This window comes from Cherax quadricarinatus, chromosome 19, assembly GCF_038502225.1.
Source record: "Cherax quadricarinatus isolate ZL_2023a chromosome 19, ASM3850222v1, whole genome shotgun sequence".
Lineage (NCBI taxonomy): Eukaryota > Metazoa > Arthropoda > Malacostraca > Decapoda > Parastacidae > Cherax > Cherax quadricarinatus.
The window spans coordinates 31,728,007-31,755,506 of record NC_091310.1 but is presented as its reverse complement, the minus strand read 5'-3'; the positions used below and the strand labels follow the sequence as shown (position 1 = coordinate 31,755,506).

The 27,500-nt window shown below is 40.0% G+C and overlaps 1 protein-coding gene across 1 annotated transcript in view; it reads left to right on the top strand.

Moving 5' to 3' along the window:
- Positions 1–27,500, top strand: part of LOC128688105 (opioid-binding protein/cell adhesion molecule-like) — a 360,262-nt gene that overhangs the window by 283,366 nt on the left and 49,396 nt on the right. Inside the window, exons 4-6 of the mRNA XM_070086636.1 lie at positions 17,087–17,225; positions 20,951–21,027; positions 24,916–25,052. Coding sequence (XP_069942737.1) covers positions 17,087–17,225; positions 20,951–21,027; positions 24,916–25,052 — 353 coding nt within the window. The remainder of the gene's footprint in view (positions 1–17,086; positions 17,226–20,950; positions 21,028–24,915; positions 25,053–27,500) is intronic.

Here is a 27,500-nt window from a genome sequence, read left to right as displayed (position 1 = left end):
TGTGTATACAGGAGGTATTGGATATCCCCAAATACATTAACCCAGGAAGTTATGCAGTGACCGAACTCGGCCTGTGTTATGACCAGCCCTGATGTGTGTGTGGCTGTACGTTAACCCGTCCAGGAACTCACCAGAATATAATTACTGCACGTTCTGGGGCAGACAGGGTTGAAATAATGTTGTTGTTGCCCACATCACCATTAACAACCACCTACCATTACCCCAAAACCATCTATCATTACCCCACATACATCTATTACCCCTTAACCATGTGTCATTATCCTACAACCATCTATCACCACTCCTCAACCACCTTCCATCACCTCCCCACATTCACTTACCATCACTCTCTTACAACCACCTGCCATCAACCTCACAACCATCACCTTTCAACCACTTCTCATCACCCACAACTACATCCCGTAGTAAAACAGCTACCTACAGTCACCTCGCAACCATTACCCATCACCTCACAACCACCACCCATCACCTCACAACCACCACCCATCGCCTCACAACCACTACCCATCACCTTACAACCACCACTCATCACCTCACAACTACTACTCAACACCTCACAACCACCACCCATCACCTCACAACCACCACTCATCACCTCACAACCACCACCCATCACCTCGCAACCACCACTCATCACCTCACAACCACCACCCATCACCTCACAACCACCACCCCTCACCTCACAACCACCACTCATCACCTAACAACCACCACTCATCACCTCACAACCACCACTCATCACCTCACAACCACCAACCATCACCTCACAACCACCACCCATCACCTCACAACCACCACTCATCACCTCACAACCACCACCCATCACCTCACAACCACCACCCCTCACCTCACAACCACCACTCATCACCTCACAATCACCACCCATCACCTCACAACCACCACCCATCACCTCACAACCACCACTCATCACCTCACAACCACCACCCATCACCTCACAACCACCACTCATCACCTCACAACCACCACTCATCACCTTACACCACCACTCATCACCTCACAACCACCATTCATCACCTCACAACCACCACCTATCATCTCACAACCACCACTCATCACCTCACAACCACCACCCATCACCTCACAACCACCACTCATCACCTCACAACCACCACCTATCATCTCACAACCACCACTCATCACCTCACAACCACCACCCATCACCTCACAACCACCACTCATCACCTCACAACCACCACTCATCACCTCACAACTACCACCCATCACCTCACAGTAAGCCGTCGTTTACTGAACTTTCCTCAGCTTCTGTTGACTTGTTGACACTCCTAAGTTTGCTTCAAAGTCTAGTCACCAACTTGACCAGCTCTCAGCAAGAATGACGGTGATTTTTAGTTTTGGGGCTAGGTGGTGGGGGAAGTGGAAATTAAAGGTGGGGAAGTGAGGGGAAGGAGGAGAAGTAAACAGAAGGATTCTACAATGATTCTGTTTTGATTATATTCCTTTGTGAAATATATTTTGAATGGAATATAAAATATTAAAGTATATTACGGTCATACTGGAATAAAACTTGAACTTACAGCTACATAAATATGGCGTTTGACCTGGACAGGAATCTGTTGCTGTGCTTATTAATGTGAGAGATTTTAACCATCCAATTGATTTTCAAAATGCCGAGTAAGTTGTACCAAGCAGGTCATTGGTTGAGAAAAATATAATTGAATCAAGCTTCATAATAAATAATTTTGATTTTGATATAAATGGTTTAGGATTATACAAATTAGTTTCATTTATGAGTAATAAAATATGGGAAGAATTTAAGCCGTGTTTGACAAGACCTCGATCATCCCACTCGTATCATAATAGGTCTGGTGTAATTTCGGATGTGACTGTGAAGTGATATCTCAGTGTTCAATTATTTTTAATTTCTTCGAGTTTCAAATAACAGCAGAACACTTCTTAGTTGCTTCAAGACGTCGAAAAAATTATGTTGCTTCTTATCTAATTTCGTGCAGGGTCCTTTGTGGGAATTTTTTTCTGAATTTAGGTTCTGATTTAGGATGGGTTCTGGAATGCATTACCTAACCTTATTTTAACGAGCACAGTTTAATTTAGCCTAATCCAACTAACAATATTTTAGATAAGTTTACAATAATTTAATAATAAACAAACACAACAAAATATATTTTTTTAGCTTGTTTCAGAATTATTTTTGCGAAATTATTGCATACACAAATTTTTGTTTGTCTTATTCGGCAAGATGAGCGTTGCTATTTAAGCCCAAAATCGCGAGTTTGACATATTCGGTATATTATATATATATATATATATATATATATATATATATATATATATATATATATATATATATATATATGCAAAACAAAACCCACTGTGAAAGAGTAGTGAAATTCCAAGTGCTTTCGTGATTTCTCACATTGTCAAGGTACGTTTATTGTCTTCCCTAAGGATGAGGAGTCCCCAGTCCATATATATATATATATATATATATATATATATATATATATATATATATATATATATATATATATATATATATATATATATATATATATATATATATATATATATAGATATATATATATATATATATATATATATATATATATATATATATATACATATATATAATGTATATATATATATATATATATATATATATATATATATATATATATATATATATATATATATTTTCTTTCATTCAACATACCAGCCGTATCCCACCGAGGCAGGGTGGCCCAAAAGAAAAAACTGAAGTTTCTCTTTTTAAATTTAGTAATATATACAGGAGAAGGGGTTACTAGCCCCTTGCTCCCGGCATTTTAGTCGCCTCTTACAACACGCATGGCTTACGGAGGAAGAATTCTGTTCCGCTTCCCCATGGAAATGTATATATATATATATATACATATATATATATATATATATATATATATATATATATATATATATATGTGGGGACCCCTCATCCTCAGGGAAGACAATAAACGTAGATATATATATATATATATATATATATATATATATATATATATATATATATATATATATATATATATATATATATATACATATATATATATATATATATATATATATATATATATATACATATATATATATATATATATATATATATATATATATATATATATATATATATATATATATATATATATATAGTGTGTATCGTCAATTTTCTTCACAAAATTTCATTTTCTAAGAAGCTGATTGTGGGTAAGACAATGAGAGAGAACGTCCAATACTTGTCTCGCCTCATTACCGCACTATTCTCCAAACTTGGCACCTTTTTCGAACTCTGGGCCCCGGGATAGCACACTGGGTAATGCAGTTTAGCCCTCCAACAAAGCGCTCACACTCTGAATACACCTGAGAGAAAACTGCAAAATTTTTATTGTTTTTCCAGGTGGCTTGAGAGAGGGAGTGTGTGAGGGAGGGAAGGGAGGGACGAAGAAGAGAAGGTAGTAAGAGAGAGAGAGAAGGGAGAGAGAGGAGAGGGTGGATTTAAGAGGAGTAGAGGTGGGAAGGGATAGAAGATTCGTATTAGAGAGGGAAAGATTAATGAGAGGGGAGGGAGAGGAGGGAGGTTATGGTGGATGGGATGGAGGGGAAAGGATGAAGGATAGAGGGAGAAGAAATGAAAAGGACAAGGGAGAATACAGGGAATGGGGACGAGGGTAGAGAAGTGAGATGGGAACTGGATTAGAGAGAGAGAAAGAGAGAGAGAGAGAGAGAGAGAGAGAGAGAGAGAGAGAGAGAGAGAGAGAGAGAGAGAGAGAGAGAGAGAGAGAGAGAGAGAGAGAGAGAGAGAGAGAGAGAGAGAGACAGAGAGAGAGGGAGGGAAGGAGGGAGGGAGGGAGAGAGTCAGAGATTAACTGCAAGGGAAACTAACAGCCCATGAAACAAAGAGCCTAATTTTTGAAATATGTTCAAAAACCCTCTCTGCTGCCTCCTCTCCCTGTACCCCTCGATTCAACAGACAGCTTTGTAACCCAGCAGGCAGCGTGCGCTGGACCACTTAGCGAAGTGTGCCAAGGTATATGCGCCATTAACAGTGATGTATCGCTTACTTCTGCACAACAACTCATTTATTAAGGTGAAAAAGAGAGAGAGAAAAAAAAAAGACCAGGAGTTTCGAAAATAACTAGGTCATCATTGCTCGAGAATTTGAGTATCTGTTTTCCTGTTTGCTAAGGTTGTTGCCTGATTAATGAGTGAATATAAAATAATAATAATAATAATAATAATAGTAATAATAATGATAATAATAATAATAATAATAATAATAATAATAATAATAATAATAATAATATAAATAATGCTTGAAAGATTGATGACTCAGTGGTTAGAGAGTCGTGGACTTTTACTTGCTTCCCACGAGGAGGGATAAAATAACACTGGTTCCATCACGGCCAATCGCAGTTTGTTATTTGCTTAAAAACCATTGTTCGTGGTTGCATTAAGAAATATATATATATATATATATATATATATATATATATATATATATATATATATATATATATATATATATATATATATGTATATATATATATATATGTCGTGCCGAATATGTAAAACTGGTCAATTAGCAAGAACTCATTTAAAATTAAGTCCTTTTTAAAATTTTCTCTTATACGTTTAAAGATATATTTTTTTCATTAATGTTGAGGTAAAAATTTATAATTTTGCACCAAAAGGAACTTAGAAAACTTACCTAACCTTATTATAACAAGCGCAATTTATTTTAGTCTAACCCAACTAAATATATTTTAGATTTGTTTACAATATTTAATACTAAACAAACACAGTGAAATATATTTTTTTCGTTAGGTAGAATTATTTTATATATAGCATACACAAATTTTCACTTGTCCTATATGGCAAGATGAGCGTTGCTATTTAAGCCAAGATCGCAAGTTCTGCCTATTCGGCACGACATATATATATATATATATATATGTATATATATATATATATATATATATATATATATAATATACATATATATATATATACATATATATATATATATATATATATATATATATATATATATATATATATATACATATATATATATTTATGCCGTGCCGAACAGGCAGAACTTGCGATCTTGGCTTAAATAGCAACGCTCATCTTGCCATACAGGACAAGCGAAAATTTGTGTATGCAATAATTTCGCCAAAATCATTCTGAACCTAACGAAAAAATATATTTCACTGTGTTTGTTTAATATTAAATTATTGTAAACAAATCTAAAATATATTTAGTTGGGTTAGGCTAAAATAAATTGTTTTTGTTATAATAAGGTTAGGTAAGTTTTCTAAGTTCCTTTTGGTGCAAAATTATAATTTTTTACATCAGCATTAATGAAAAAAAATATATCTTTAAACGTATAAGAGAAAATTTTAGAAAGGACTTAATTTTAAATGAGTTTTTCTACCTGACCAGTTTTACATATTCGGCACGACATATATATATATATATATATATATATATATATATATATATATATATATATATATATATATATATATATATATATATATGTGTGTGTGTGTGTGTGTGTGTGTGTGTGTGTTATTGCGACCCCTGAATGGGTCACAATGTATGTAATGTATATTACCTGATCATATAATTTTAAGTTGCTTATATTTGCGATATTAGCTAAATCGTAAATACATTGTTTTATATTATTATTTGACTTAGTAATATTATTAGTTAGGATGTAACATTTATATATTATTCAGTTTACCTGGAGTTTACCTGGAGAGAGTTCCGGGGGTCAACGCCCCCGCGGCCCGGTCTGTGACCAGGCCTCCAGGTGGATCAGAGCCTGATCAACCAGGCTGTTGCTGCTGGCTGCACGCAAACCAACGTACGAGCCACAGCCCGGCTGGTAAGGAACCGACTTTAGGTGCTTGTCCAGTGCCAGCTTGAAGACTGCCAGGGGTCTGTTGGTAATCCCCCTTATGTATGCTGGGAGGCAGTTGAACCGTCTAGGGCCCCTGACACTTATTGTATGGTCTCTTAACGTGCTAGTGACACCCCTGCTTTTCATTGGGGGGATGTTGCATCGTCTGCCAAGTCTTTTGCTTTCGTAGTGAGTGATTTTCGTGTGCAAGTTCGGTACTAGTCCCTCTAGGATTTTCCAGATGTATATAATCATGTATCTCTCCCGCCTGCGTTCCAGGGAATACAGGTTTAGGAACCTCAAGCGCTCCCAGTAATTGAGGTGTTTTATCTCCGTTATGCGTGCCGTGAAAGTTCTCTGTACATTTTCTAGGTCAGCAATTTCACCTGCCTTGAAAGGTGCTGTTAGTGTGCAGCAATATTCCAGCCTAGATAGAACAAGTGACCTGAAGAGTGTCATCATGAGCTTGGCCTCCCTAGTTTTGAAGGTTCTCATTATCCATCCTGTCATTTTTCTAGCAGATGCGATTGATACAATGTTATGGTCCTTGAAGGTGAGATCCTCCGACATGATCACTCCCACGTTGGTGTTTCGCTCTATTTTGTGGCCAGAATTTGTTTTGTACTCTGATGAAGATTTAATTTCCTCGTGTTTACCATATCTGAGTAATTGAAATTTCTCATCGTTGAACTTCATATTGTTTTCTGCAGCCCACTGAAAGATTTGGTTGATGTCCGCGTGGAGCTTTGCAGTGTCTGCAATGGAGACGCTGTCATGCAGATTCGGGTGTCATCTGCAAACGAGGACACGGTGCTGTGGCTGACATCCTTGTCTATGTTGGATATGAGGATGAGGAACAAGATGGGAGCGAGTACTGTGCCTTGTGGAACAGAGCTTTTCACCGTAGCTGCCTCGGACTTTACTCTGTTGACGACTACTCTCTGTGTTCTGTTAGTGAGGAAATTATAGATCCATCGACCGACTTTTCCTGTTATTCCTTTAGCACGCATTTTGTGCGCTATTACGCCATGGTCACACTTGTCGAAGGCTTTTGCAAAGTCTGTATATATTACATCTGCATTCTTTTTGTCTTCTAGTGCATTTAGGACCTTGTCGTAGTGATCCAATAGTTGAGACAGACAGGAGCGACCTGTTCTAAACCCATGTTTCCCTGGGTTGTGTAACTGATGGGTTTCTAGATGGGTGGTGATCTTGCTTCTTAGGACCCTTTCAAAGATTTTTATGATATGGGATGTTAGTGCTATCGGTCTGTAGTTCTTTGTTGTTGCTTTACTGGCCCCTTTGTGGAGTGGGGCTATGTCTGTTGTTTTTAGTAACTGTGGGACGACCCCCGTGTCCATGCTCCCTCTCCATAGGATGGAAAAGGCTCGTGATAGGAGCTTCTTGCAGCTCTTGATGAACACGGAGTTCCATGAGTCTGGCCCTGGGGCAGAGTGCATGGGCATGTCATTTATCGCCTGTTCGAAGTCATTTGGCGTCAGGATAACATAGAATAGGCTTGTGTTAACCAAATTTTGTGGCTCTCTCATAAAAAATTCATTTTGATCTTCGACTCTCAGTCTGGTTAGCGGCTTGCTAAAAACTGAGTCATATTGGGACTTGAGTAGCTCACTCATTTCCTTGCTGTCATCTGTGTAGGACCCATATTGTTTAAGTAGGGGCCCAATACTGGACGTTGTTCTCGACTTTGATTTGGCATAGGAGAAGAAATACTTTGGGTTTCTTTCGATTTCATTTATGGCTTTTAGTTCTTCCCGCGATTCCTGACTCCTATAAGATTCCTTTTGCTTAAGTTCGATGCTTGCTATTTCTCTGACCAGTGTCTCCCTACGCATTTCAGATATATTGACCTTTTTTAGCCGCTCTGTTATTCTTTTCCGTCGCCTGTAAAGGGAGCGCCTGTCTCTTTCTATTTTACATCTACTCCTCCTTTTTCTTAGAGGAATAAGCCTTGTGCATACATCGAGTGCCACCAAGTTAATCTGTTCTAGGCATAAGTTGGGGTCTGTGTTGCTTAGTATATCTTCCCAGCTTATATCGGTTAGGACTTGGTTTACTTGGTCCCACTTTATGTTTTTGTTATTGAAGTTGAATTTGGTGAATGCTCCCTCGTGACTAGTCTCATTATGTCGGTCTGGGGTTCCACGCATACATGTCTGAACCTCAATTATGTTGTGATCTGAGTATATTGTTTTTGATATGGTGACATTTCTTATCAGATCATCATTGTTAGTGAAGATGAGGTCTAGTGTATTTTCCAGTCTAGTAGGCTCTATTATTTGCTGGTTTAAATTGAATTTTGTGCAGAGATTTAAAAGCTCGTGTGAGTGTGAGTTTTCATCAGAGCTGCCTCCTGGTGTTATTACTGCAACAATATTATTTGCTATATTCCTCCATTTTAGGTGCCTTAAGTTGAAATCCCTCAGGAGCAAGATGTTGGGTGCAGGAGCTGGAAGATTTTCCAGACAGTGGTCAATTTTTAACAGCTGTTCCTGGAATTGCTGGGATGTTTCATCCGGAGGCTTGTAGACTACCACAATGACTAGGTTTTGGTTCTCGACCTTTACTGCTAAAACTTCCACTACATCATTTGAGGCATTAAGCAGTTCTGTGCAAACAAGTGACTCTGCAATGTACAGGCCAACCCCCCCTTTTGCCTGTTCACTCTGTCACATCTGTATAGGTTGTAACCTGGGATCCATATTTCGTTGTCCAAGTGATCCTTTACGTGGGTCTCAGTGAAAGCCGCGAACATTGCCTTTGCCTCTGCAAGCAGTCCACGGATGAAAGGTATTTTGTTGTTTGTTGCTGGCTTTAGACCCTGTATATTTGCAAAGAACAATGTCATCGGACTGGTGGTATTGTTGGTACTGGGGGAAAAAGGGATTTTTTTTCCGGCATTAGTATCTGTATCTGTTGGTTTGGAGTGGAGGCCATCGACTGTGGTTCCACTCCAGGAATGACTGTATTTGGTGTACGATTTCTGCCATTTCCTGCCAGTTTTTTTTTTCCTTCCTGGCACTAAAAAACCTCTCCCTCTTGAGTGGCTGTGGCTACCCAGGTTTTCCCATGGCCTGGATGTTTTGTATCTTTTTGTCCCCTTTAGGTGGTGTGCCTGGCAATTTAAGTTACAGCACAGTCTTTCCTGTGCTGAAGAGGTACACATTTCAGAGTGAAAAAGCTTACAGGAAGGGAGTTTGCATTTTCCTGTTGTCATATGGGCATGGCATTTTCTAGGGTGGTCATAGTTGCACGTCCCGTCTGTTTTTCCAGATTTCCCATGTCTGCAGATACCAAGTGCATAGTATGTGCACAGGCTTGGTTTCCGTTTGCCTTGGGTTTCTGTGACTGTATTCCCTGTTGGTGCATGTTTCCCTGTCTTATTCCTATCCTCCCTAGCACCAACAATGGAGCTCCCACCAGTTGTTTTTGGTAATATATCCTCACTATTGCTAGTGGAGTCCTCTTGTTTGCTATTTCCTGTGGTATTTCTAGTTTGCAATATTGGTTTTATCTTATCTTTGACTACACTTGTTTCCCCACTACGGCTCCTGTCCCCTATGAGGTCATTTATACGTATTCCTTCCTGGGCATAATTCCCGACTACCTGGACAAAATCTCCAGCTTCACCATTACTGTCTCCCAGGACAGCACCTCCAGCTTCACCATTACTGTCTCCCAGGACAGCACCTCCAGCTTCACCATTACTGTCTCCCAGGACAGCACCTCCAGCTTCATCATTACTGTCTCCCAGGACAGCACCTCCAGCTTCACCATTACTGTCTCCCAGGACAGCACCTCCAGCTTCACCATTACTGTCTCCCAGGGCAGCACTATCAGCCCCACATTTACTGACTACCAGGACATCACCTCCAGCCTTACAGTTTCTGACTACATGGCCAGTATCAAGGGCAGTACCATTCAGCCCAGACTTTTTATGTTCCCATCTGTTGTAGAAAGCTTCCAGGCTGTCTATGAAAGCAGCTTTGATGTTATCCTCTTTTAATACCCTTGTGATTTTAGTCCACAGATTTATCTCATTTGGGCATACCGTGTTTTAATACTGCTTGTAGCTAGTTCTTGGATATCTGCACAAGGGGCGTGACACCAATTTCCACAAAAATGACAATTTATCCATGTGGAAGCCCGTTTGTTTGATTGACTGCAGACTACACAGGGCTTCATAATGATTTGAATGGTTGATTTACTGTAATTCTACTAGCAACCTCTTGAATATTCTATTAATAACCTTCTTAAGTGAAGCTCTAGCTATTTGTATTTCTATTTCTAACTTTACTTGTATATTGGACAGCTTACCGTGTACGTTCCTGATTTATATTTATTGTTTGTGTTTGATAAGGGCGCCTACAACCCCATCCGTTTACAGTCTGCTTTATTGTCCAACGAATCCGCTTGAAACCAGTCAAGGGTTCGGACCAGTCGAGGGTTCGGACCAGTCGATCTGATCTGATCAGTGGGTCACTTATTTAAAACATGCTGGTCGGTGATTTGGGCTAACACATGAAGGATCTACTTGAAATTATCTACCCGAGTAATAGTTGAAGCGTTAAGTAGCTGACAGCATTGTCTAACTACTGTGTTTTCTCTCCGCTCGTTACTCTGCCTGCTTCTCTGTGTTGCTGGGCAGCAGCAGTCCATGGAGAGTCACGTGATCAGTGGGGAGGGATGATCACACCTCACCTGGAGAGAGTCTAGCTGGCCTGCGCTTGTTATTGTCGGTTGGACGTTGCTTCTAGCAAGAGGTCCCTCTACTGCTCTACCTTGTGGGCCCTTGTTGGAAGATCGTCTCTGTCGCTTTCTTGTTGTTGGTTCTGTGTAACTCTGTTCACAGAAAATAGTCTAGACTTAGTGATTTTTGACGTTGTACTGAGGTTGTGTGTCGCATAGACACTCTGAGAAACTCAGGTCCTGAGCTGTAGCTTCTGGCCTAATTTGTACTGGTATCTCTGCCCTGTCACAGTCGGGGATTTTCTAATGCTGAACCTAGATTCACTAGTATGGAGTTTTGTGACTTTTGTGGAGGATCTGCAGATGGTCCCTACTTAGTGTCGTTATATTATCTCCTTGTTCCTGATTCTGTGTCGCTGTTGCTGGTTATATTGCTGTTCGGCTTATTAGTCGTTTTATTGTTCAAGCTAGCTGTTCTGATTGCCAGGTTAGTCAAGAAGTTAGTTTATGTGAGGACTTTTAGTCAGTCACTGGTTAAGTCTAGTCGAGTTTTGAGACATAGCGAACTACTTAGAGCACTTACACACATGCATACAAACTTACTTGTATATATTAGTATTATGTTATTAAATGTTAACAATGTACCAGACGGTACTTAAAAGCCATAAAGATATGATATGTGCCTTCAGCACAATACTACTGTATACGAGAGAAGTGTAGGAACTTGTATCCTATATTATATTCAACTGATTACTATAATTACTTTGATAATATACGCCTAGACAACTTAATTGTTAATAAACTTTTTAAATTTTAATCTCTTTAGTTAGTAGCCTACCAGTTGTAATCCTGAAGCACTATTGAATCTTACTAAATTCTAATGGATAATTGGACCAGGATACTGACTGCTTGTTACAAAAACCAAGTAACAGGCTGGATGCTAGAAGGGCAGTCCTTTCTAGTATTCACTGGAGATCTCTATCATTATTAGGAATCGCGTCTTTTGCAATATATATATATATATATATATATATATATATATATATATATATATATATATATATATATATATATATATATATATATATATATGTGTGTGTGCGTGTGTGTGTGTGTGTGTGTGTGTGTGTGTGTGTGTGTGTGTGTGTGCGTGAGGGATGTGTGGTGTCTGTTGTATATCAATGGGTTTTAAGTAATTTTCTGTTGTAGATCTCCAAACAGAGATACCATAATTGAGGCAGGAGTAGATCAGAGAGTAGAACAGAATGAATAATGATGTTTGAGGAACATAACGTAATTTTGACTGAATACCCACATTTTTGAAACTTCTTAAATATATATTTGATATGAGTGTTGAATCTCAGGTTGCAGTCAGTATAATATTCTAATAAATTTTCCCTTGTCTTGTCTTTCTGTGTGAATTATTTATTTTTTACGTAAAATAATTAAATAAAAGTAATTTTAGGTTTAGTCATGAACACCATGTTGGTCTAGTCAATAATGTAAGTTTATTGTAAAATCTTTACAAGATCCTGGTTGTTATTATTGGTGAGAATAATATGATGTGTATTTGAAATGACATATATTATAACATATCTAAATAGGATTGGTTTAAGTTCCTGGGAAGCATTTCGTAGGTCATTATTACGGACGATGAATTATAGTGGGCCTCTGGCATCTTTATGTTGATAGTTTGGCTTGATAAGGTAGTTTTATTGATAGTCACATGCTCACTTGTACCTGTAAGGTAGAACGTTATGTAAATATGAGCATGGCTTCTGATTCCATAATGTTCTAGTCTCAGCAGAAAGATGGGGTTTCAAGTGCCCAAAGTTTTTCTTAGACCAGTAAAAAGGCCCATAGATATTCAATATTTCGAGTTAACTATTTGTCTGGTATCTATATGAAAGTATCTTAAATACTTTCCTTATGCCTGAAGCCAAACTTGCAAGGATTAAGATTATTTTGTTTGGTAATAATTACGTATATTTGTTTCTATATCATCTTTCTGTATCTTCTGTGGTTGATGATTTCAGCCTAATCACTACCTTTTTAGATTTTGGAAAATATATCAGGGATACTTTTGGTTTCATGATAACAGATTTGCAATGATACGTGATAATGCATGGGCAGCTTTATTATATATGGATGGTGATAAACTCGCTATATTATTTTCTTTACTTTCAAGTGCATTGAATACTGAAACTAACAAAAAAAATTATTGGGTACAAGTAAAAAAGCTTTGGCAACTTCCATTGAAGCTATAACTAATCTAAGCAATCTAGTTTGATATTTTGCTAGCAAAGTTAGTTTCTATAGTTGAGAAGACGAAATTAAGCATATTTATTCTATCAACAGAATGGATGGGAAGTTCTTTAGATTTGGTCAGGATAATTTTTTTGTTGTTTAACTAGTTTTATCTGAACCCAATATTTGATATCAAACTTTATTTCTTTGATTCTGTTGACTTAATACAGTTTCTTAGATTTATATTTCGCTTTTCATCTGCATGCTTATTTTCAAAGTAAAGTAATAATAGTAGTACTAATATAATAGTAGTAGAAGTAGTAGTAGTATCCTTATTATATTAAAAACATATGCTAAGGTGCATGGGTCATGTAGCTTTGACCAAGAGACAAAATCAGAAAATGTACAGTTTGAGGCAAAAATGTGCTATAGCCTATACACAAACCGCGTTAGTAAGATCCTCAGGCAATGTGTGAAAAGAGATCTTCTAAACCTGATTCTTTCATTAAGTTGGTTTGTAACTTTTAACGATATTTTTTAAGTTGAGGTTGCTTGATAAAGGCTCTAAATTCCTGTAAGTTCATATTGTTGTTGTGCTGATGGTGCTGTTGTTGGTGGTGCTGATGTTATCGTTGGTGATGCTGATGGTGTTGTTGTTGGTGGTGCTGATAGTGTTGTTTTTGGTGGTGCTAAGAATTAGGTTCATGATGGTGTCCATGTTCATAGTGGTACTGATGTCGAAGGAGCTGTTGATGTTAATGATAATGTGGACAACGTTTATAGCAACATAAGGGTGATGTTAATGGTAGTGTTGATTGTGATTTGGAGGATGATGTTGATGGCGCTGTTGATGAGGGTTCTTACTCATGCTCCTAGAAGACATAGTGCACCATTGTTACTGATGCATCTCTTGGTTTTAACTTCCGTGATAATGGCTCTCACCCAAGCAGCAGCTAACTGACCCCAGCGGTGTCGTCATTTATCTTCAACCTAAAGACTCAGGTGCGAGACACAAGTTTTAATTCTCGTCTCGGCCAGTCCTCGAGGGAAAGATTGTTTTTTACAAGTTAACCTGTAAAGTTTGCTTCCAGTCCTCGACGTGCTCGGAAGATTAATTTCTACTTTCTTAACATGTGTTGAAGACACATTTCGGCATTTTGAAGACACGTTCCAGCACCTCGAAAACGCATTCCAACACCTTTAAGGCACGTTGCAACACCTCGAAGACATGCTTCAACACCTTGAAGACACGTTTCAACACCTCGAAGACATATTTCAGCAATTTGAAGACAGTTTCAGAACCTTAAGATGCCTTCCAGCGCCTCGAAGACACGTTCCAGCACCTCGAAAACGCATTCCAGCACCTTTAAGGCACGTTGCAACACCTCGAAGACATGTTTCAACACCTTGAAGACACGTTCCAACACCTCGAAGACACATTTCAGCAATTTGAAGACAGTTTCATAACCTTAAGATGCCTTCCAGCGCCTCGAAGACACGTACCATCACCTCGAAGACACGTTCCATCACCTCGAAGACACGTTCCATCACCTCGAAGACACGTACCATCACCTCGAAGACACGTTTCACTATCTTAAACATAATTTGAAGTGAAGTTTTAAGAACTAACAGGTATTATAACATTTACTTTAATGTTTAACAGCTACTAGAAAGTTTAATTTCCACGTATTAACGTTAAAAATTTCGAAGTTAAAGGTTCCTTGGAAATTTAAATGAATGGCTGTAAAACTTCAAAGAATTTTAATTTAAATATTTTAAAGTTGCTATGCAGATAAGTTTCAACTTCTCTAAGTTGCTTCGAAGTTTGATTTCAACGTTAATGCTCTAGGAAGCTTATTTTCAACGCTATGAAGATACTGGAAAGTTTACCTAAGATTCTTGACAGGATATTTTCAACCTTAAAAGAGGGTTTAAAGATGTTCAAAGGTTAAAAACTAACGACATAAACTTACTAGGAAGTTGAGCTTTAATGCTATGACTATGCTAGGAAGTTCGATTTGAAAGCCTTAGAGTGGTAGTAAATTAAGTTTAAACTCATAAAAGTACAAAAAAAGTATCATGATTAATTTCAGTTGCTGTCCAGTGCCTCCCTTTGCTAGAAATCTAAGTTCGAAGTACTGCGACGTTAGAGATGAGGCTCCACCTGGTGGAACGATTAAGAAACACTGCGGAAAATGTGTAAGGCTGCAACAACATATCGCTGATTGTAGAACTTTATCATGTCAAGACTTGATGAAGTTCTACACGTAGCGAAGCGTTACATAACTTATATCCCTTATTTTTAAAAAGGTGGACTGGTAAGCCAGCGGAAGGCTTCGGTCAGATGACAAAAAGCTCCAACGGCGGATCGGATCATAATATGATTAAGACCCGCGTCAGTAGAACTTTTCCTGTTTCCTGACGAACCTTACCTAACCTAACCTAATCAGTAAAAGCTTTAGCTGCAACGTTTGCCTTTTCGTAACACTAGTACAACATGTGCATGCAGTGTGCTGGAAAACAAACCTTTTGTCGAAGCCTTCATACGCTGGGTTGTCATCATTAAAGTTTAAGCGTGTGACGAGACCATCAACAACATCCACACCATTAACACCACCATCAACACCATCAAACCATCATCATTTAATAGATTCAGAGCTTGGCACACTAGGTCCTGTGATAGGAGTTGCTCCAAGTAACAGCGACTTCTGGAACTACTGTGACTTTTGTTAACCCCAGTGTTATTTCGAAGTCATAGAATTTCACCTCCAGACACTGCAAGTCTGCTGCTTATAAATGTGTGTATAATTTCATTATTTATATACACACACACACACACACACACACACACACACACACACACACACACACACACACACATATATATATATATATATATATATATAGATATATATATATATATATATATATATATATATATATATATATATATATATATATATATTATTTCAATCATGAACCTAGGGTTAAAAGGAGTGTTTTCTTTACAATGTTCCTGAAAGCTTTGCGTATCTGCAGTCATGCATATTTAGAAGATGAAATCAACAAGACATTTAACGTAGCCACAAAACCGAGATATCTCAGGGATTTTGTTGAGAAGGCCCTGCTGTCAGCTAACAAGACTTTCTACAGGACTGAAACTAAGGAAGCGCCTGACAGGAAAAATACACTAGTCTTGCCAAACAATGACAATTTGTTCTGCCTGCGTGAGGCACTAAAAAAAATCAATATAAATCTGACTTTCAAAAACACTTGGACAGTGAAACATTGGCCAGACAGGCAAACCTATGGAAACCAGATTATCCCAACACCAGCACTCACTCAGGACAGGCCAAATGTCGAATGCGATCTTTAACCATGTCAGCTCTTGCAATCACCCACCGGGGTGGGCTGCCGCCCAGATAATTTTACCCAACAGTTCCATCATGGAAAGAAACATAACTAAGTCTGAAACATGATAGGAATGCCGTATATAAATCAAATTATGGGCAGTACAAACTCGATAGTTATTTAGTGGAGTCTATATATATATGCATATTTCTGAATATACTTCCATAAAAGCCCCAATATATTTATTCACTTATACACCCTAAAACCTTTTCCTGTATACCTCCTTGAAATACATTCGTTTAAATATTAATATTCTAGAGCAAATACCCACGAATAACCACATGAAACATACCTGCACTTATTTCCAAGTATATGTATATATGACTGGAAGGTGCAAGTACACCTCTCGAAAAACACCATTGTATTTTCAAGTAAAAGATTTCTCTCTCTCTCTCTCTCTCTCTCTCTCTCTCTCTCTCTCTCTCTCTCTCTCTCTCTCTCTGTCTCTCTCTCTGTCTCTGTCTCTGTCTCTCTCTCTCTCTTTCTCTCTCTCTCTCTCTCTCTCCCTCTCTCTCTATCTCTCTCTCTATCTCTCTTGCTCTTCTGCTCTCTCTTTTTGCTCTACGAAAGGATACCCATGGGTTTATCAGTTTACAGACTTATCGATAGTAATAATACCAATAATAATAATGATAATAAGTATAACAGCAACATCAGCAACAATACCAAGACGCACAACAACATTAACACCTACATCAACAACAACAACAACAACAACAACAATAAAAATAATTCTGTGGGTGTTGTCCACGTCTTCAGGTACGATCATTCGCTGCACGGCGACCAGCACGAGTTGACGCCCTACTTCCAAGACTATGAAAACATTACCAACATCACTGCTCAGCTCGGCTCCACTGCCTACCTCAACTGTCGTGTTAACAGGCTCAGAGATAAGACGGTAGGCCCATCGCTCTTTTTCAATATATATATATATATATCATTGCTCCAACGCTTCTTGCTCTCGCTCGGTTTCAACGCTTGCTAATAAATATAATGATGGTGATAATAATAATAATAATAATAATAATAATAATAATAATAATGTTATTAATAATAATAATACCAATAACAACAACAACAACAACAACAATAATAATAATAATAATAATAATAATAATAATAATAATAATAATAATTAAAGTTATAATAAAACAATGACAAAAATAATAATAGTACATATATATACAGCTTTCTTCCTCAGGTATTAATGATGGATAATGAGAGTATTAAATTTCCCTAGGTATTAATTGAGGTTACCTCCTCAGTTAATACCTTTGAATTAACGTTATCTTTCTACAAAAAAAATAAATTAATATGCTAATATTAATATCAATATTAATTGAAATTACCTCATTAAATACATTAATTAAGGCTACCTATAGGTATTAATTATTACTGTTTTAATACCTACTACGGTTACCATTTGGTATAAATTTGGACGATTTTTTTTTTCAACGAGTATGAATTAGTATTAATTTTAAGTATTAATGATGATTATCTTGAAACAAGGGATAAAGGAGGTGTTAACTGTGTTTAAGGCATTAATTATAACAATGTTAAAGCACGTGTTAATTGAATATTTTAGGCATTAATTATGATTATGTTAAAGCAGGTGTTAATTTATTATTAGATGTTAATTATGATCATGTTAAAACAGGTGTTAATTGGTCTTTTTATGTATTAATTTATGATTATGTCAAAACTGGTGTTAAATAAAGTTAATTTTTGGTATTAATTAAGATTTTCCTACTACACTCATTAAGGTGACCTTCAAATATTAATTAGGGTTAGTTTGCTTCAAGTATTAATTAAAATTATATTCAGGCATAATTTATCGTTATTGCTTCATTTAGCAATTAGGGTCGTCTTGAGGCATCAATAAAAAATTACATGACAAAAAGGAATAATTTATGCACACCAGAGGGATTCATCCCATCTGGAATGCACCAAACAGACTTTCTTCATCCCTGTCGAGTGCACCAAACAGGATTCTCAATCCCGTCTGGATGTGCAACAACAGGGGATTCTTCATTTCCCTCTGGTGTGCACCAAACAGGGATTCAATTCCTGTCTGTAGGTTACCTAAACAGGGTTAATCATCCTTTGTCTGGTGTGAACCGATTGATTCTTTCTATCCCGTCAAAAATAAATTAAAAGGTCATCCCGTCTGGTGTTGCAACCAAACAGGGATGAGAATGAAACAACTGAAAGCTTCCCAACACCTTCCGTAAATTGTCTGACATTAAAGTACATTAAGTTAAGGCTGCACCTATTCTATGGTAGGATTGAATTAGGGTTAAGACGTTTTCAATGTGGTTCTGCTACAATGGCAGGCCAGTTACCAAAATTTATATAAATTTATATATATTTTTTTATAATAGAGTATATAATTATATATTAATTTTAAGTATTAATATATATATTATCTTATAAATAATATAAAGGTGTGTTAATTGTGTGGGTGTGTGTGTGTGTGTGTGTGTGTGTGTGTGTGTGTGTGTGTGTGTGTGTGTGGTGTGTGTGTGGTGTGTGTGTGTGTGTACTCACCTTGTTAACTTATAAGTTGAGGTTGTCGAAGTCCGAGCCCTGGCCCCGCCTCACTGATCGCTAACTAAGGTCACTTTTAGGCATTGAAGCTTTATCATTACTGTTAAAGCTATGTTAATTTGGATTCCGCCTCCACTAGATGTTCCCAAACATTCCATCTTACTGACTACTCTGGCTGAAGAAATTAAAACTTAACATCCTGGTGATTCAATTCTGAGTCTTTTTCAGTCTTCCAACTGTTTGTCCCCTTGTTATTGCGTCCAATCTCTGGAAAACATCCTGTCTTTGTTCCAAACCTTGTAATTCCTCAGTTTTAATTTTTGTCGTTAATTCAATGATTTTCCTCTGTCCTCCAGTGTCGTCAGGTTGATTTCAACCTCTCCTTCAGGACCATTACCTCTATTCTGGGACTTAGTTGTTGCAAACCTTCAAGCATTCTTCTTAGTTTCTTCAGGCCAGGTGTTTGGGTTCCAAACTGGCCGTTATACTTCCAATTTATGGGCAATTATACACGGGTGTACGTTCCTTGAAGGCATCCTTAATTAAGATGTCGGAATGTGTTCTGAGGTTTCAGGCCCATATTTGCTGCAGCAGTTATTTGGTTGATGCGCTTCAGGAGATTGTCTCGGTGTTATACTCACCCCAAGATCTTTTCCTTGGAAGTGAGGTTTGTACCTCTGAAACCCTAGGGACTGTACTGTCTGCGGCCTTGCCCTTTCCATCCTTCATGACTTTCACTGGTGGGATTGCACCAAAGGCCAATTGGTTGACCAGGTCTGCAGCCTGTCCAGATCCCTTTGTCAGGTTCTGCCTGGCCTTGAAATCAGTGTATTCTTCATCCCCAACTTCACGTCATCTGCAAACAGGGAGATTCTCAGTCCCGTTCTTCCGTCATGTCGTTCACCAAATACCAGAAACAGCACTGGTCCTAGGACTGATCTGGTGCTGGTCACCAAAGGTGCAATCTGGACACCTGCCACGTAACCATGAAACTTCGCGCTGTCTTCCCTGACAAGCCATTCCTGACCATTGTATGCCTTCCCTGTTATCCCTGTTGGGTCCTCCAGTTTTTGCACCAACCTCGTGTGGAACTGGGTGTCTTGCCTTCTTATGGTCCAAGAAATTGCCAATCCACCCCTCTCTCTTCGTCTTACTGTGTATATGTCATAGAACTCCAGTAGGTTTGTGACACAGAATTTCCCGTTCCTGAAACCATGTTGGCTGCTGTTGATAAGATCATTCCTTTCTAGGTGTTCCACCACTCTTCTCCTGATAATCTTCTCCATGATTTTGCATACTATACATGTCAGTGACACTGGTCTGTAGTTTAATGCTTCATGTCTGTCTCCTTTTTTAAAGATTGGGACTACATTTGCTGTCTTCCATGCCTCAGGCAATCTCCCTGTTTCGATAGATGTATTGAATATTGTTGTTAGGGGTACACATAGCGCCTCTGCTCCCTCTCTCAATACCCATGGGGAGATGTTATCTGGCCCCATTGCCTTTGAGGTATCTAGCTCACTCAGTGTGTGGGTGGGTGTGTGTGTGTGTGTGTGCGTGTGTGTGCGCGTGTGTGTGGGTGTGTGTGTGTGTGTATATAAATTATGGTTGTAATAAATGTTAATAAAGATTCCTTTAAGGCTTTTATTAGGTTTATTTTAATGTATTAATTAAGGTAACCTTGTTGAAGATATTTATCAAGGTTACCTTGCTACAAGTATTCATTAAGGCACTCTTGCTACAGCTATATGGGAAATTTTGTTACAAGTCTGTTGTAAGGTTACCTCTCTTCACGTAGTAATCCAGGTAACCTTACTACAAGTGTTAAGGTAGTTTTGCTACAAGTATTAATTAAGGCAATTTTACTACATGTATATATTAAGGTAACTTTATGACAAGTATTATTTAAGGTAACCTTGCATATATTACTAAGGTTACCTTGATACAAGTATTAAGATAACTTTATTGCGTGTATAAAGGTAACCTTGCTACAAGTAATAATTAAAGTAACCTTGATACAAGTGTTAAGTAAGGTAACCTTGATACAAATGATTAATGAAGGTGTCCTTGGTGCAGGTATCGTGGGTGAGAAGAGATGGGGAGAAGATCAAGCTGCTCACTTGGGGCCTCCACACGTATAGTAACGACGCCAGGTAGGTAGAGACAGTGACGGAGAGATGAGGGTGGGAGGGAGAGTAAGGTAGTGAGGGGAGAGACAGTGATAAATAGATAGATAGATAGATAGATAGATAGACAGATAGATAGATTGATAGAGAGAGAGAGAGAGAGAGAGAGAGAGAGAGAGAGAGAGAGAGAGAGAGAGAGAGAGAGAGAGAGAGAGAGAGAGAGAGAGAGAGAGAGAGAGAGAGAGAGAGAGATTTATCACCGGAGTTGAAATTAACATAAGTTCCCAAGGCAAGCATCACATAAACTAATTTTCTGTTTTTTTCTCTTACATAAGGGTGAAAGGAGAGGAAGGGAAGACCGATGGAAGACCAAGAGGAAGAAGGGATGTATATGCTAGTGAAAGTGAGAGAGAGAGAGAGAGAGAGGGGGGGTAGAAGGATAGAAGAAGACAAAGAGTAGATAGAAGATATTAGAGCCCACACCGAGGGTATGGGCTCTTATATCTTCAGAAAATCTACAACTACTTCACTTGTTAACTATCTACTATTATCAAGTTGGCTGAGATAGTGATAGCAAAGATGTGAGGGGAATGGGGAAAAAAGATGAGAAGGAGTATATCAAAAGAGAGAAAGCTGAGAGGGAGAAGAAAGACTAGTAAGAGAATAGGACAGAGGTGAATGAGGGGAGAAGTGTAAAAGAGGATGACGGAAATAAGCAGGAGGATAAGAGGGAGAAAAATATGAGAAGGGTGAAGAAGGGAGACGGAAGAAAAAGTAGGAAGAAGGAAAACAAGAGGAGAAGGAAAATGAAGTGGAGGAAGAGGATGGGAAGGGATGGGCTGGAGACGGCCATACGAACAAGAAATATGAGAGAGTAATGAGGTGTTTGTGCCTCTGGGCTTGGTAGAGGTGGAGACATGGGAAGAAGATAGTAGTGGAGGAGGGAGGAGGGTAGGTGAGGAAAAGAAAGTAGAGAGTGAGGGAAGAGAAGAAAGATTTGTGGGAAGGAGGAGAGAAAATGTAGGAGGAAAAGGGGAGGGGGAAGGAGGAAGAAGAAAATAGAGGGAGGAGAGAATTGGAAAGAAAGAAAGAGAGGAGAAGAAAGGGAATGAGGAGAGGAAATGAAGGAGAGAGGGGGAAAATGAGAAGTAAAGGGAGGGTGGAAAAGTAGGAGAGGAGTTATAGGGAGAAGTATAAAGAAGGAGAAACGACAAGAGAAAGAAATAAAGGAGAAGAGGGGAGAAAGAGAAGGGATGAAAATAAAAGAAAGGAAGAGGAGGAAGAGGAAAAAAAATGAGGGGATGAGAATAGAGAAAATGGATGAGAGGAAGGAGAAATGGGAAAAGTGATAAAGTGATTAAATCACTAAGAAAAGGCAAAGGAGAAAGAGGTGAGAGAAAAGGAAAATGCCCTGCAGGTTACGCCATTCTTGCAACCCTTTCTCCACATCCAAGAAGAAAACTTTCTCTTGTTTGGATAAAAACTCCAAAAAAATGATAAGAAAACTTTTACCATTGTAAGCAACTAGCCGGGAGCTTTCCTAAAGCTTTGTACACCATCTTTATTTTGGTGTGTGTGTGTACGTGTGTGTGTGTGTGTGTGTGTGTGTGTGGAATGGGGTTGGAAGACGGGCTTGAATTCCATCCCTTACCACCATCACTCGATCCCATCCTTATTTCCTCTATCTTACACCCAGTTTCGCCACCCCAAACCCTCCCACTCTCATCTCCATACCACACACTATCCCCCGCACTCACAGTGTCCCCACCACCTAGCCACAAGCAGCTACCACACCTGTCACCACTCCCCACCACCTAGCCACAAGCAGCTACCACACCTGTCACCACTCCCCACCACCCAGCCACAAGCAGTTACCACCGTTGTCATGACACCTCCCCAGCACCCAGCCACAAGCAGTTACCATCCTTGTCATGGCACCTCCTCATCACCCAGCCACAAGCAGCTACCATCCCTGTCACCACTCCTCCCCACCACCCAGCCATAAGCAGCTACCATCCCTATCACAACTCTTCCCCAGTACCCAGCCATAAGCAGCTACCATCCCTGTCACCACTCCTCCCCACCACCCAGCCACAAGCAGCTACCGCCCCTGTCACGACTCCTCCCCGCCACCCAGTCACAAGCAGCTACCATACCTGTCACCACTCCTCCCCATCACCCAGCCACAAGCAGCTACCATCCCTGTCACAACTCTTCCCCAGCACCCAGCCATAAGCAGCTACCATCCCTATCACCACTCCTCCCCACCACCCATTCACAAGCAACTACCACCCCTGTCACCACTCCTCACCACCACCCACCCACAAGCAGCTACCACCCCTGTCATCATTCCTCCCCACCACCCAGCCACAAGCAGCTACCATCCCTGTCACCACTCATGCCCACCACCCAACCACAAGCAGCTACCAACCCTGTCACCACTCCTCCCCACCACCCAGTCACAAGCAGCTACCATCCCTGTCACCACTCCTCCCCACCACCCAGTCACAAGCAGCTACCATCCCTGTCACCACTCCTCCCCACCACCCAACCACAAGCAGCTACCATCCCTGTCACCACTCCTCCCCACAACCCAGTCACAAGCAGCTACCATCCCTGTCACCACTCCTCCCCACCACCCAGTCACAAGCAGCTACCATCCCTGTCACCAGTCCTCCCCACCACCCAGTCACAAGCAGCTACCATCCCTGTCACCACTCCTCCCCACCACCCAGTCACAAGCAGCTACCATCCCTGTCACCACTCCTCCCCACCACCCAGTCACAAGCAGCTACCATCCCTGTCACCACTCCTCCCCACCACCCAGTCACAAGCAGCTACCATCCCTGTCACCACTCCTCCCCACCACCCAGTCACAAGCAGCTACCATCCCTGTCACCACTCCTCCCCACCACCCAGTCACAAGCAGCTACCATCCCTGTCACCACTCCTCCCCACCACCCAGTCACAAGCAGCTACCATCCCTGTCACCACTCCTCCCCACCACCCAGTCACAAGCAGCTACCATCCCTGTCACCACTCCTCCCCACCACCCAGTCACAAGCAGCTACCATCCCTGTCACCACTCCTCCCCACCACCCAGTCACAAGCAGCTACCATCCCTGTCACCACTCCTCCCCACCACCCAGTCACAAGCAGCTACCATCCCTGTCACCACTCCTCCCCACCACCCAGTCACAAGCAGCTACCATCCCTGTCACCAGTCCTCCCCACCACCCAGTCACAAGCAGCTACCATCCCTGTCACCAGTCCTCCCCACCACCCAGTCACAAGCAGCTACCATCCCTGTCACCACTCCTCCCCACCACCCAGTCACAAGCAGCTACCATCCCTGTCACCACTCCTTCCCATCAACCAACCACAAGCAGCTGCCTGCGTAACACATATATTACTTAAAAAAACTTCAATGAAAGCATTATTCATCCTCTGGTAACTTAATTCCTTACATTACTCAATTCCTACCACTATTGTATTACTCCCTGACTTTATTTTTATGTGAAATATTTTGCATGAACTGTCGTATTGTTAACTAGAATGAACACAGAGGCAGAAGCTTCAGAAGGAACTTTTATTGACATAACTTCACAGAGCGTGAAAAGCTCTTCCAGTAAAAGCTTTTTCTTCCTGTAACTTCAGTCTTTGTTCCATAATGTTAATGGAGTACAGGACTGGCACGTGTGCAACAGTTGGCTATCTTATTGTCCAAACTGATCACCTCATGTTTACCTCTCCACTACAACTGCTGTCTCCATCATTCAGAAGAAGCCTGTTGAGAAGGCGAAATGCTTCGACAGTAAGGACTCCCAAATGATGCACATGCATGTTGAGTCTTCGTCTTCATTATTGGTTTTTAAAGCAGATTTTTTGTCTCTCCTTAAAATTTTCGACGTCTAGGTACTCGCTGAACTTCGAACACCCCAACAACTGGAAACTTCAGATCAAATATACCCAGCGTCGAGACCAGGGCAGCTACGAGTGCCAGGTGTCCACGCACCCTCCCAAGGTCCTCTCCGTCAGGCTCAATATTGTGGGTAAGTCCTATATTTTTTATTCGCCTTCTACCTGTCAGAGATAACACTGTAGATGATGATTATTGGTTGGCTAATAAGTGGATTGAAAGCCTCTGCACCACACGGGGGTCATTAAGGCTGCATCTCACCTGCTCACCATCAGTCAAAAATATTTTAATTCCTCAAATAGGGATTAGAATAAACTCTCAGCTTATATACACCGAAGAAAATGCACTTCACGGTATATATGTTTCTATTTTTGAGGTCCTTTCCACCAGGTTCTTCATCCCTGGTGAGTCCCACTTCATCATAGCATCAGAATATTGTTAGGTTAGAAGTTGTACTTTTAACCAACGTTGTCCCCGAAAAAAGTTGTTCTGCATCATGTATCCTGATGGCTTTGTAGGCCTGGTTAATCAGGCAGTCAGTAATGGGATATGGCCACACTGAAAAAACCAACTCTCGAACTTGCTTTCTGAGTTGTCACAGTTAATTCCCTGTTCACCTAGTAGTCAACAGGTACCTGCATGCTAGTCAAATGTTGTGGGTGGCATCCTGTGGGGTGGAGGCTAACCTCCACCCCACAGGTGGAGGTTAGCCATCCCACCGAGGTTGTCATCCCACCGAGATGGGATGACAACTCTTGATCACTGTAGTGAAGTGTAGTATGATAATAGAAGTCGGATGTAGTGTACGCTTTGAAGCGCTAAACCCATGAGCTTCAGTAATCGCAAATAATAATCTCTATTTGGTATTTTCATGCTGTAGTTATTTATAATACGACTCACGAAATCGTAATAATACGATTGTAAACACATTAGGGAACGGGTGGGTTTCGAACCCACGGCGAGTTAAAGGGATTTATCAGCTGCTTCGTCAACGTTTGACTTGAAGTTCTCTTCTTCAGTGTGACTTGACGTTCTCTTGTTCAGTGTGACTTGACGTTCTCTTCTTCAGTGTGACTTGACGTTCTCTTCTTCAGTGTGACTTGACGTTCTCTTCTTCAGTGTGACTTGACGTTCTCTTGTTCAGTGTGACTTGACGTTCTCTTGTTCAGTGTGACTTGACGTTCTCTTGTTCAGTGTGACTTGACGTTCTCTTCTTCTGTGTGACTTGACGTTCTCTTCTTCAGTGTGACTTGACGTTCTCTTCTTCAGTGTGACTTGACGTTCTCTTGTTCAGTGTGACTTGACGTTCTCTTGTTCAGTGTGACTTGACGTTCTCTTCTTCTGTGTGACTTGACGTTCTCTTCTTCAGTGTGACTTGACGTTCTCTTCTTCAGTGTGACTTGACGTTCTCTTCTAACGTGTGACTTGACGTTCTCTTCTTCAGTGTGACTTGACGTTCTCTTCTTCAGTGTGACTTGACGTTCTCTTCTTCAGTGTGACTTGACGTTCTCTTGTTCAGTGTGACTTGACGTTCTCTTCTAACGTGTGACTTGACGTTCTCTTCTTCAGTGTGACTTGACGTTCTCTTCTTCAGTGTGACTTGACGTTCTCTTGTTCAGTGTGACTTGACGTTCTCTTCTTCAGTGTGACTTGACGTTCTCTTCTTCAGTGTGACTTGACGTTCTCTTCTTCAGTGTGACTTGACGTTCTCTTGTTCAGTGTGACTTGACGTTCTCTTCTAACGTGTGACTTGACGTTCTCTTCTAACGTGTGACTTGACGTTCTCTTCTTCAGTGTGACTTGACGTTCTCTTCTTCAGTGTGACTTGACGTTCTTTTCTTCAGTGTGACTTGACGTTCTTTTCTTCAGTGTGACTTGACGTTCCTTTCTTCAGTGTGACTTGACGTTCTCTTCTTCAGTGTGACTTGACGTTCTCTTCTAACGTGTGACTTGACGTTCTTTTCTTCAGTGTGACTTGACGTTCCTTTCTTCAGTGTGACTTGACGTTCCTTTCTTCAGTGTGACTTGACGTTCTCTTCATCAGTGTGACTTGACGTTCTTTGTGTCAGAAAGTGTTTTTTTTTCCCTTCCACCATTTCCATGATAGTTTCTTGCTGTAGATGTACTACTGTACCTCTTGGCTGAAAATCTCTCTTTCTCTCTCTCTCTCTCTCTCTCTCTCTCTCTCTCTCTCTCTCTCTCTCTCTCTCTCTCTTTCACACACACACACACACACACACACACACACACACACACACACACACAGTGTTGTTTATGTCTCCTCCACGGGTAATATAATAGCCTGTGAGAGGAGTTTTTATTATGCATGGCCTCCTTAGACTCTCTTGGCAAGTGCAAATTTTTCTTTGCCTCTTTCATCCTCTCTCTCCTTCCCTATTTGATTACCTATTTTTGTGCCTATCACTGTTTTTCCCGTTGTCTCCAGCACAATCTCTGCCTCACTTATCATACATATTTACACACATATTCATTTATTGTATATAGCTACTTACGTATCAGTTAAATCTGTGTATATATTTTTTCATTCTTTTTTCTTTTCCTTCAGTTTTTAACAAAAAAA